A 12,577-nucleotide genomic window follows, 5' to 3' on the forward strand; every position below is an offset into this window, starting at 1 on the left:
CGTCTCTATAAAAACAACAGCAACAACAACAAAATAACATTACAGAACTTTAGTAAAATAAAGAATAAATGGAGGCTGGGCACAGGGGCTCATGCCACCTGCGATCCCATTGTGCTATGATTGCACCACTGCACTCCAACCTGGGTGATAGAGCAAGACCCTTTCTCTCTCTAAAAAAAGAGGAAAAACATGAGTAAATAGAGAAATATACTTACAGATTGGGAGCTTCATTGTCCTAAAGGTATCAATTTCTCCCAAATTAATCAATAGAATTTTTTTTTATACAACAAGCTAATTCTAAAATTTATGTTGGTGAATAAAAGGTCAAGAATAGCCTGAAGAAGAATAAGGTAAGGGGATTGCCTTACCAGCTATCCAGAATTATTATAAAGCTATATGGTAATTAAGACTAAAGTATATTGGCCCAGCACTGTGGGTTACACCTGTAATCCCAGCAATTTAGGAGGCCAAAGTTGGAGGACAACTTGAGTCCAGAAGTACAAGACCAGCCTGGCCAACGTGGTAAAACCCAATCTCTACAACAACAACAACAACAAAAAAATACAAAAATTAGCCGGAGTTGTGGCACACACCTGTATGGTGCAGGGGGGAGAATTGCTAGAGCTCGAGAGGCAGAGGTTGCAGTGAACCATGATCGTGCCACTGTACTCCAGCCTGGGCCATAGAGCAAGACTCCATCTCAAACCAACAAACAAAAAAAAGACTAAAGCATTGACTCCAAGATAAAACAATTTGACCAATGAACAGAATAAAGGACCCTGAAAAACCCATACATATATGGAAACATGATTGAAGGCTGAGCAAGCACTACAGATCAGAAAGGTACTTGCATAGTATTTGATAAGTGGTACTGGGAGAATTGGTTATCCATGTAGAAAAAAATTAAATTGGCTGGGTGCAGTGGGTGATGCCTGTAATTCCAACACTTAGGGAGGTTGAGGTGGGTAGATCACCTGAGGTCAGGAGTTCAAGACCAGCCTGGTCAACATGATGAAACCCCGTCTCTACAAAAAATAACAAAATTAGCCAGGTGGGGTGGCAGGTTCCTGTAATGTCAAGCTACTCAGGAGACTGAGGCAGGAGAATCGCTTGAAACCCGGGAGATGGAGGTTGCAGTGAGTCAAGATCATGCCACTGCACTCCAGCCTGGAGTGCACTCCAGCGAGACTCTGTCTCAAAAAAAAAAAAAGAAAAGAAAAGAAAAAAAGAACAAAAGAAAATTGGACCTCTGCCTCATACCACAGTCACAAAAATCAATTCCAAGTGACTAAAAACTTAAAGGTAGGCCGGGTGAGGTGGCTCACAACTGTAATCCCAGCACTTTGGCAGGCCAAAGTTGGCGGATCACAAAGTCAGGAGTTCAAGACCAGCCTGGCCAATATGGTGAAACCCTGTCTCTACTAAAAATACAAAAATTAGCTGGGCGTGGTGGTGCGCACTTGTAGTCCCAGTTACCCAGGAGGTTGAGGCAGGAGAATCGCTTGAACCCAGGAACAGAAGTTGCAGTGAGCTGAGATCATGCCACTGCACTCCAGCCTGGGCGGCAGAGCGATACTCCATCTGGAAAAATAATAAAAGTAAAAATAAAATTAATTAAAAACCTAAATGTGAAAGTCAAATTATAAATATTTTGGAAGGGAAGTATAGGAGAGTACTTTTACAATCTTAAAGTAAGCAAGGACTTCTTGAACAAGACAAAGGAGCACAAACCATTTAAAAAAGGAAAGATTTATATCTTTTCTGAGGCTAAATTCAAACTCATAAAAATTAAGAATTTATCTTCACAAAAAAACAGCATAAAAGAGACAAATCACAAAACACATAACTACAAAGGATTAGGATCTGGAATATATGCAGAACTACACAACTCGAAGAACATCAAGAATGAATATCAAGTACATAATGTTGAATGAAAAAAGCAAGTTACAGAGAAACGTAAATAACAATGTTTGCATTAGCAATACAAACTTTTGTATTACAATGATAAAAAAAATCCCTAACTCTAGGGGAAAAGAAAAAAATTATAAAAGAAAATGACAAATACAAGATTCAGAAGAGTGATTTCCTCTGAGTAGAGAGGGAAAGTGATAAGACTGGGAAGAGGCACACCAGGACTTCAAAGAAAATGCTGGGATTTTTCTTTCTTGAAAGGATGATGCGCACACAGATATTCATGGAATCGTGATCCTTTATAACTTGCTTGTATTTTATAAATATTCTTTTGTATCTACTTAATATCTAGCTTTTAAAAAAGACTGGATAGCAGGAAGTGACCCAGGAATATACTCCAGGACTATACCCCAAACTGGCAACTGGGGGCGGTGAATACAGGGACTTTCTTATTTGAAGTAAAACTCAGGCCGAGCATGGTGGCTCAGCACTTTGGGAAGACAAGGCGGGTGTATCACAGGAGTTCGAGACCATCCTGGCCAACACGGTGAAACCCTGTCTCCACTAAAAGTACAAAAATTAGGGGCCGGGTACGGTGGCTCACACATGTAATCCCAGCACTTTAGGAGGCCAAGGCAGGCAGATCATGAGGTCAGGAGTTCAAGACCCTGGCCAGCATGGTGAAACCCTTTCTCTAGTAAAAATACAAAAAATAAGCCAGGCATGGTAGCATGCACCTGTAGTCCCAGCTACTCGGGAGGCTGAGGCATGAGAATTGCTTGAAGCTGGTAGGTTGCAATGAGCCGAGATCATGCCACTGTAATCCAGCCTGGGCAACAGAGCGAGACTCTGTCTCAAAAGAAAACAATAATTAGCTGTGTGTAGTGGCATATGCCTGTAATCCCAGCTACCTGGGAGGCTGAGGCAGAATTGCTTGAACCCGGGAAATGGTGCCCAGGGTGGAGTGCAATGGCGTGATCTAGGCTCACTGCAGCCTCCATCTCTAGCTGGGATTCTCATACCTGAGCCCTATATATTACCTTCCTGACCTCAGGTGATCTACCCACTTCGGCCTCCCAAAATGCTGAGATTACAGGTGTGAACCACCACTCCCAGCCTGAGCCACCATGCTTGACTGAGACTCTTTCTAAAGAATGATCCTATTTCTAAACACAGTCACATTCTGAGTCTTGGGGGTTGGAACAAAAAATTATGAAAAGAGTGTGCTATTATGTTGCTGGTGTGCCAAGAAGTGCTTTGTAATCCAATGGCAATTCAGAGCTGGAACTGACTTTGGTACTGGTGCCAGAGATGGGATTAGAGTTGAAATCATGAAAAGGACAATTTCTCCAACAACTTGTGAAAGGAGAAAGTGTAGAATGAGAAACGCCGAGCCAGGACTGAGGGCCCTCCCCTCTTAGTCCTTAGGTCAAGGACTAAGTATTGAAATTTTGCCATAGGGAAAGAGGAAAAAGAAACAGAAGTAATAAATGATATGTCAAAAGACGGGGGGTGGGAAGCGGGAGTGATGTGTCAGGGAGCCAGGAAAAGGGACAAGTCAGCTGTGTCAACTGCCCCAAGGTGGTCAAGGAGGATTAAGAATGATGAAAGGTACCCATGCGTACCTTTCAATCCTCCTTAATCAAGGAGGATTAAGAATGATGAAAGCACATGTGTGATTCAAACAGCACTTACCTGTTGAGCGTGATACATACTGGCCCATGTGCTTTTCACAGGGTGAGCAAAATGGATTTTGATCTTGACTAAGAGCAATGAAAAGCTACTAAAATAGTTTAAGCAGGGGTGAGTGGGTGAACTGCAATGACATGGCTTGTTTTAGAGGATCGGGATGATTGCATTTGGTGATGAACTTGTGATATTGGAGATAAAAATTCCAGTAGAGTTGGAGGAAAGGAAGGACAAAGAGGCAGGAAGTGTGACATTAGGAAGAGAATGTAAGGAAATGCTGGGAGGCAGGAAGTTTCCGAGGTATAAAAGAGTGACTCTGGGGACCCAACTACCCAAACTCTGGCTCTGGAATACTTATTTACTCTTTCTGTATCTCAGTGTCCTATCTTTAAAATGGGGGTAACAGTATTCATCTGATAGGGTGGGTGCGTATGCACATGCATATTGAACCAGTTAATAAGTGTAAGGAACTTAGAACAGTGCCTAGCACATGATAATTACTCAAGAAATGTTAGATATTACTATTGTGTTCTAGGAGTTTGGCACAAACAGGAGAGGAATGAGGTGGATTTTTTTTTTTTTTTTTTTTTTTTTTTTTTTGAGATGTAGTCTTGCTCTGTTGTCCAGGCTGGAGTGCAGTGGGGTGATCTCAGTTTGCCACAATCTTTGCCTCTTGGGTTCAAGCGATTCTCCTGCCTCAGCCTCCCAAGTAGCTGGGACTACAGGCATGCACCACCATGCCTGGCTAATTTTTGTATTTTTAGTAGAGACAGGGTTTCACTATGTTGGCTAGGCTGGTCTCAAACTCCTGACCTTGTGATCCACCCCCCTCAGCCTCCCAAAGTGCTGGGATTACAGGCATGAGCCACCATGTTCGGCCGAGGCAGAATTTTTTAGAGGACAATAAAATCAAAGCCATGTTGTTGTTGGGTTAAGCCTTCTCTCTGATGCTAGCAGGAGGTAAGGTGGACCAGATGGCCCTGCTGATGCTGGCTCTCTATGGCCACATACCTTTGGTGGCTCTGTGGTCATCTTGATGCTGGCCTGTAAGATTGAGATAGGGAAGTCTGGGTGGGGGCTGGAGCTGAGCCAGAGACGGAAGGATGGATGAGGATCCTCCACCTGCAGCTGCTCCACCAACTTGTCCAGATTAGGCATCCAAGACAGTGACAGATGGCAGTTTGCCAGGAACACCCAGTGTCCTGCAAGGAAATGCCAGGGTCAGTGGAAATCATTTCCTAAGCCCTACCTGTCCTCATGCTTTCCACCTGGTGTAGGTTGAGGGGTGGATGGGGAAGGTCTAGCACTCAGGTCTGCCACTTCTGGGGCTCTCTGTAGAAGTGGGAGGTGCAGGTACAGTAGTGTAATTGAGGTTGGAGGTTCTAGGGACAAGGACTGGGTTGAAGCTGGGGGTGAAAGAAAGGATGGACACCAACCCTGAGTCACACCCTCTCGGAGAAGTCGAGCAGCGATGGGGGCCTGGCCCTGGCCCAGGGACAGGGCATGGAAGCGCTGGGCCATGCCTGTGTGCTCTGCCAGCTGGAGCAGGGTGCTGGTGGGGTCCACACCCGGGGACAGGATGAACACAAGTGGGGATCGTGGGGTTGAATCCTCCATCACCTGCCAGAAGCACAGGTATGGCATCAGGCAGAAGGCCACATAACCAAAGTTGGGGAGAGAGATGGAGGACACTGAAACAGAGCAAGGAAGGCAGGAAGGACCCAGGGGCTGTGGGCCCAAGGAAGCCGAGCCACTGACCAGCTTCATATTCAGCACAGGCGGCTCGATGAAGCGGGAGCCAAGGTTGGTGACGATGAAGGAGGTCACGCAGAAGGCCACGCGGTCCTGGCGCAGGGAGCGGACAATGAGCATCCGTTGCATTTCATTACAGGCATTTTCCCACTCACCTGGGGACGAAGTGAGTAATTGCAGGGAAAGGGAGTGAGTCTGGAAGAGGGGGGAATCCAGACAAAGGGGCACCTGCTGAGAATGTGCTCTGGCGCCAGCTGGGAGAGGGGATGGAAGACAACGGGAAGGGCAGGCACATGGCTGAATGGAGGGAAAGAGAAAGGTGAGAGCCAGGCACAGACACTTGGTACCTGGCAGCATTGCCTTCTCCGGGGCAGCATTGGTATACCACAGGTGCCAGTCGCGAGGGTACTGCTCAAAGGAATTCATGAGTCCGTGGAAATTGGTCAGTTTGTCCAGCTCTGTGATGTTATCCCAGTAGGCATCTGCAAGCCAGCTAGTACATGGGTTGTCCATTTGGCCCTCCCGATCCAGGACCTGGTGGAGGAAGAAAGGAAGAAGAAAGGGATTGACTTGGGAATACCTCAAAAGAATAATGATCTCTCTCTCTCTCTCTCTCTCTCTCTCTCTCTCTCTCTTTCTGTGGGAAAGCCAAAAGCCAAAATTGTTTGTTTGTTATGTTTTTCTTTTTTGTTGAGACGGAGTCCCACTCTGTCACCAAACTGGAGTGCAGTGGCGTGATCTCGGCTCACTGCAACCTCTGCCTCCTGGGTTCAAGTGGTTCTCCTGCCTCAGCCTCCCAAGTAGCTGAGATTACAGGAGGCTGACACCACACCCACCTAATTTTTTTTGTATTTTTAGTAGAGATGGCATTTCACCATGTTGGCCAGGATGATCTTGATCTCTTGACCTTGTGATCCACCTGCCTTGTCCTCCCAAAGTGCTGGGATTACAGGAATGAGCCACTACACCTGGCCTTTTTTTTTTTAAAGACAGAGTCTCGCCCTTGTCACCCAGGCTGGAGTGCAGTGGCGCAGCCTTGACTCACTGCAACCTCTGCCTCCCAGGTTCAGGCGATTCTCCTGCCTCAGCCTCCTGAGTAGCTGGGATTACAGGTGCCCGCTACTACACCTGGCTAATTACTGTATTTTTAGTAGAGACAGGGTTTCACCATGTTGGCCAGGCTGGTCTTGAACTCCTGACCTCAGGTGATCCACCCTCCTCTGCCTCCCAAAGTGCTAGGATTACAGGCATGAGCCACCACGCCCAGCCCAAAATGGGTTTTGTATGAGAGTGAAGAGATGAATATAGGGATCCTGGGGAATAAACGTGGGGGTCTAGGACCCAGAGCCTGCCCTTAGCCTTCACGGTTCAAATTTAGGAATCTGGCGCTCTCTGCTGGTTGCCTAGTAATAATGTCTGCAACCTAATGGCTGGTTGGTAGCCTCACCCTTCAGAGAAGCACAAACTATTTACTCATTCATTCGCTCACTCGCTTTTTCATTCTTCTTTTTTTTTTTTTTTTCATCAAAAAGTTGTCATACTGGTCAGGCTTGGTGGCTCATGTTTCTTTTTTTTTTTTTTTTTTGAAGAGAAAGAGAGAGAGAGAATGGGGAGGAGGAAAAAGGAAAAGAAAGAGGGAGAGAGAATGGGAGTATTGCTTTCTTGCCCAGGCTAGAACGCAATTTAGTAATGGTTATTAAAAACCTCTTTTATAATGATAATTATACTTAATGATGTAATCAGGAAGGAATAAGGGAAGAAGATAACAAACAAACAACCAACCAATATTTCATTTAAACCTATGAAATGCTATGCAATTACTGAGGAGTGATTTACTTCCAATTATATAGTCACTTTTCTAATAGGTGTGAGGTGGTAATGTATGTTTTGGGTATTTGAAGTGGAGAGTTCCATAAATGTTTATTAAGTTTACTTGTTCCGGGTCTGAGTTCAAGTCCTGGATGTCCTTGTTAAGTTTCTATCTCGTTGATCTATAGAATCGTTAGCTCTTCTTGTTACATTGATCCTTTTACCATTATGTAATATCCTTCTTTGCCTCTTTTGATCTTTGTTGCTTTAAAGTCTACTTTATCAGAGGCGAGAATTGCATCTCCTGCTTTTTGTTTATTAGTTTATTTTTACTCTCTGTTTGGTTGGTAAATCTTCCTCCTTCTCTCTGAGTCTTTGTGTATTGTTGCATGTAAGATGGGTCTGGATGCAGCATACCGATGGGTTTTGGCTTTTTATCCAATTAAAATATATATAAGTTTAATACTGGCGTTTGATGCTAGCTGGCTGTTTTGCCCATTAGTTGATGTAAATTTTTCATTATGTTAATGTTCTTTGCTTTTTGATATATTTTTGGAAAGGCTGATATTGGTTGTTCCTTTATATGTATAGTGCTTCTTTCAGAAGCTCTTGTAAAGCAGGCCTGGTGGTGGTGAAGTCTCTAAGTACTTGTTTGTTCGCAAAAGATTTAATTTTTCCTTCGCTCATAAAGCTTAGTTTGGCTGGATAGGAAATTCTGGGTTGAAAGTTCTTTTCTTTAAGGATGTTAAATATTGATCCCCACTCTTTTCTGGCTTGTAGGGTTTCTGCTGAGAGATCTGCTGTAAGTCTGATAGATTTCCCTTTATGGGTAACCTTACCTTTCTCTCTGGCTGCCCTTAGTATTTTCTCCTTCATTTCAACCCTAATAAATCTGGCGATTATGTGCCTTGGGGTTGGTCTTCTTGAAGAATATCTCTGTGGTGTTCTCTGTATTACCTGGAGTTGAATATTACCCTTCCTTGCCAGGTTGGAAAAGTTTTCCTGAATGATATCCTGAAGAGTATTTTCCAACTTGGATTCATTCTCTTCATCACATTCAGGTACACCTATCAAACGTAGATTAGGTCTTTTCACATAGTCCCATATTTCCTGGAGACTTTGTTCGTTCCTTTTCATCCTTTTTTCTCCATTCTTGTCTTCTCGTTTCATTTCACTGAGCTGGTCCTCGACTTCTGATGTCCTTTCTTCTGCTTGATCAATTTGACTCTTTAAACTTGTGCATGCTTCGCGAAGTTCTCGTGTTGCGTTTTTCAGCTCCATCAATTCACTTATATTCTTCTCTATCTTGTCCATTCTCGTTAACATTTCGTCAAACCTTTTTTCAAGGTTCTTAGTTTCTTTGCATTGGGTTAAAACAAGTTCTTTTAATTCACAGAAGTTTCTTATCACCCACGTTTTGAAACCTGCTTCTGTTATTGGAACACACGTGTAATCTATTAAGCCTTGTTCCGTTACTGATGAGGAATTGCAATCCCCTGTAGAGGGAGAGGCATTCTGATTTTGAGTGTTCTCTACCTTTTTACACTGGTTTCTTCCCTTCATTATATATTTATCCATCTGTCGTCTTTGTAATTGCCGACTTTCTAACTAGGTCTCTGACGTCCAACTTGTTGATTCCCAGCGCCGAAATCTGAGCAGTCCACTGAGCCGGCCAAAACAGCGGTGTTAAGATTGATGGTGCTTTTCTGCCCGGGAATCTCCGGACTCTGCACCTAGAATTGGCGCGCTGAGGCACCAGCAAAACTGCCGCGCCGGCCACAAGAGTCGCCCTGGCGACCCGTGGGGCTCCTCCACTGGGAATCTCCTGGTCCGTGAGCAACTAATATTCGTCTGAAAGTGTGACGTCCTCTCGTTCTTTGCGCTTTCACTGGGAGGTACGTGCCCAAGCTGCTAGTCATCGGCCATCTTGGATCTCTCTCGCTTTTTCATTCTTCTTAACAAATATTTATTGTTCACCAACTATGGATTTTAATCATTGGGATGCATTACTGAGAAAAATGGACAAATATCTTTGTCCTTGGGGATTTTATTTTCCAACATGGGATTATGAAATCATGGGCAGATTATGAACCAAAAACATAACAAACAAGTAAATAGTATAGCAAAGATGGCAGTGCTTTGGGAAAACAGGATACTCTGAGGAGGGTAAGGAAGACTGGGAATGTTGAGGGGTAGTTTGAAGTGTGAAATAAGAAGATCAAGGTCTCATTGAGGTGAGGTTTCAAAGAGGTGAGAGATGGCCAAATGCATATGCCGGGGAGTGGCTTTCCGGCAGAAGGCAAGGCCATGCAAATGCCCTGAGGTAAGACATGCCATGGGGATTGGGGAGGGCAGTGAGGCCTGAGTGGGCAGTGTGGTAGGAGGCAGCACCAGCCATGGGGAGCCTGTCACAATGACATCTACTTTAAAAGGGCCTCTCAGGCCAGGCACTGTGGCTCATGCTTGTAATCCCAGTACTTTGGGAGGCTGAGGTAGGAGGATCGCTTGAGCCCAGGAGTTCGAGACCAGCCTGGGCAACATGGTGAGACCTTGCCTCTACAAAAAATACAAAAATTAGCCAGGCATGGTGGCACAGGCCTGTAGTCCCAGCTATTCCAGAGGCTAAGATGGGAGGATGGCTTGAGCCCGGGAGTTCAAGGCTGCAGTGAGCCAAGATCACTGCCACCGCAGTTCAGCTTGAGTGAGGCAGTCAGACTTCTGATTGCTGTGTTGAGAGTCTGGGGTGGGAGGCATGAAGTGAAGGTGGCAAAAGTCAAGAAAACATTGTTTAGGAGGGCAGGAGAGTGCAGCATGGCTGTCCAGCCTTAAGGGCCTCCTTGAGGTTCACAATCATGGACTTAAAGCAAGTCCATTTGGTGTGGATGTGTGTTTCTCTGGCCATGCTCAGCTGCATGGGCCATGCAGAGAGCCAGGGGAAGAGAAGCTGGATCTAGCCAGAGTGGTAGATGCAACACAGAGAGGAGGAAAACAGGGCTTGAGGAGCCTGCCAGGGAGAGATTGTGAGGGGACCATAGAACTCAGGCTGGGGAAGGAGTGCCTTGAAAGGCAGTAAAAAAGTGACAAGATCACACCAATTCGGTGGGTCACGAGTGAGACAAGCTGCAAAGCCCAACCTGTGCTGAGGGCTAGGGGGTGCATGGCAAGTCATCCCCGCAGCGCCAGGGAGCTCACCGTGTACCTGATGCTGGCCTGGTTTTTCTCAGCTCACTCATGGCCGGCGTGGGTCTGGAGTCCTTATCACACTTGCCCTCATCCCCATCCTTGACCATCCCATACTGGGATGTGCTCTCTGCCCAACTCACCACACCCCCACGTAGAAAGAAGTTGTATTCATCCATGTTGAGCTTGCCAGAAGTCTCCAAGATTTTGGCACACATATGAAAACTGAATAGTAGTTTGTGGCGTTCAAAAAGGGTACGGCAGGTGTACCTGGGAGAAAGGGACAAGGAGGAGGGAGGAGGCAGAATAGAATGGGGGCTGCCACACCAACTCTACAATCCTACCGTCACACAGCCTCACACAGGGGACCTCACCAGTCTCTAAGCCTAACCTCCTAGAAACAGCCAAGGACTCAGGGGCTAGAGACAAGAATTTCCCAGAGTTCGCTCATAACTATAATAATACCAATTATTATTATTATTAGTTTTTGAGACTGAGTTTCACTGTTGTTGCCCACGTTGCCCCAGGCTGGTTTCAAACTCCTGACCTCAGGTGATCTGCCCACCTCAGCCTCTCAAAGTGCTGGGATTACAGGCATGAGCCACCACGACCAGCCTTTCGCTCATAATTAGTCATTCAGTTCCATTAAGAAACCAAAGCCTTCATTATTCCCCTAACGTCTTGCCAGTCACTCTGCTAGGTCCTGAAGACAGAAAGATGAAAAAGCCACACTCTCGGAGAGGACAGAGAGGCCATCAGTTACATCGTCCCTGCTTGCTGGACTCGGGGAAAGTTTCCTAGAGGAGGTGCCCCAAGGTGCAGCAGAGTTTTCAGGTGACATGGGAAAGGCAGAGAGGTCACAGCATGAGCGAAAGCATGAGAAGGGCACAGCGCACAGGGCAGTCAGGGCTGCTGAGGCCCCTGGTGCAAGGCAGGAAAGGTGAGGCTGAGGCAGGAGAAGGCCAGGTCACGAGGGCTTCGTGGGCCACTGGGGACCCAGCAAGCAACCACTGGCAGTCAGACCCGGGGAGCAGCATGGCCAAGTTTGCTCAGGCGGGCAGCTACAGGAGGTGGGTTGAGAGGGTGGAATCAGGAAGACCTCTAGGAGGCCACTGTACAGTTCAGAAAAAAGGATCCCCAGGACCTAAAGTACAGCCAAGGAGTGGGAAGATGGAGAGGGAACAGTTTGCAGAAATATTCATGAACAAAACCTGGTGACTGCTTTGAAGGGGAAGAGTCGAGGATAACTGCCAATTTTGGCCAGGCATGGTGATTCATGCCTATAATCCCAACATTTTGGGAGACCACGGCAGGAGGATCCCTTGAGCTCCGGAGTTTGAGACCAGCCAGGGCAACGTAGGGAGACCCTGTCTCTACAACTAAAAATTATACAAAATAAAGGATAACTCCCAATTTCTGACTTGGGTGAGTGGGTAGTGGGTGTTGGTATCATCCAGGGATGAGGACCCTGAAGGAAGAGGGAAGAGAATGAGTTTGAGCTGAAACTAGTTGAACTTGAAGGGTCTGTGGGATGTCAGGGTAGAGAAGTCCAGTTCCTTGCTACTCAAATGTGATCCACAGACCAAGAGTGGCGACGCCCACTGGGAGCTTGTTTGACTTGCAGAACCCCAAGCCCCACTCAGATCTGCCAAATCCCAACTGGTATTTTAACAGAGTGTGGGTGCTCTACCTGCCTGTTACCATTTGGGCAGTGCTGGTATCACCAACAGTTGAGTAGATAAGTCCAATGCTCAAGAGAGGGCTATAGCCACAAGACTGGGAATCACTGGCCCACAGGTGATGGTTAAGCCATGAGACTGAGGAGCTACCAGGAGGACACAGGCAGGGGACAGCGGCAGGCTGAGGGCTGCGGCACGGGAAAGCACTAAGGCATGGTGGCCAGAAGAGCCGCAGCCACTCAGCCTCCTGGCTGGGGCACGTGGGGGAACCCTCAGACCTGTAGACAGCATAGGTGTGGTAGTCGTTCAGGTAGCCAATGCGGTCCTCCAGCTTATTGCTGCGGTGGCTCTTGTCGATGCTGAGGATGAAGAGGCTGATGTAGGCATCCAGTGAGAACTGGTACATGGGGTCGATGCAGCCCATGTCATTGAGCACGAAGAACAGGACTGATGCCCGCTGGGCGCATGGGCGATAAGCCTGCAGGGGCGGGGGAGTCAGGGCCACCAAGGGACATGGCAGGGAGCAGGGGCTTGGGGAAAGAGGTGGTCTCAAGCCA

At 46.6% G+C, this 12,577-nt stretch overlaps 1 protein-coding gene across 1 annotated transcript in view; it reads right to left on the minus strand.

Moving 5' to 3' along the window:
- Positions 1-12,577, minus strand: part of LOC105720743 (ephrin-B3) — a 128,512-nt gene that overhangs the window by 4,808 nt on the left and 111,127 nt on the right. Inside the window, exons 75-80 of the mRNA XM_064378359.1 lie at positions 12,299-12,498; positions 10,485-10,611; positions 5,700-5,886; positions 5,359-5,507; positions 5,037-5,220; positions 4,612-4,802 (exon numbers count right to left, since the gene is read on the minus strand). Coding sequence (XP_064234429.1) covers positions 4,612-4,802; positions 5,037-5,220; positions 5,359-5,507; positions 5,700-5,886; positions 10,485-10,611; positions 12,299-12,498 — 1,038 coding nt within the window. The remainder of the gene's footprint in view (positions 1-4,611; positions 4,803-5,036; positions 5,221-5,358; positions 5,508-5,699; positions 5,887-10,484; positions 10,612-12,298; positions 12,499-12,577) is intronic.

The sequence above is a fragment of the Aotus nancymaae genome, unplaced genomic scaffold (assembly GCF_030222135.1).
Source record: "Aotus nancymaae isolate 86718 unplaced genomic scaffold, 86718_ANA_hifiasm-v0.15.2.pri h1tg000018l, whole genome shotgun sequence".
Taxonomy (NCBI): Eukaryota; Metazoa; Chordata; class Mammalia; order Primates; family Aotidae; genus Aotus; species Aotus nancymaae.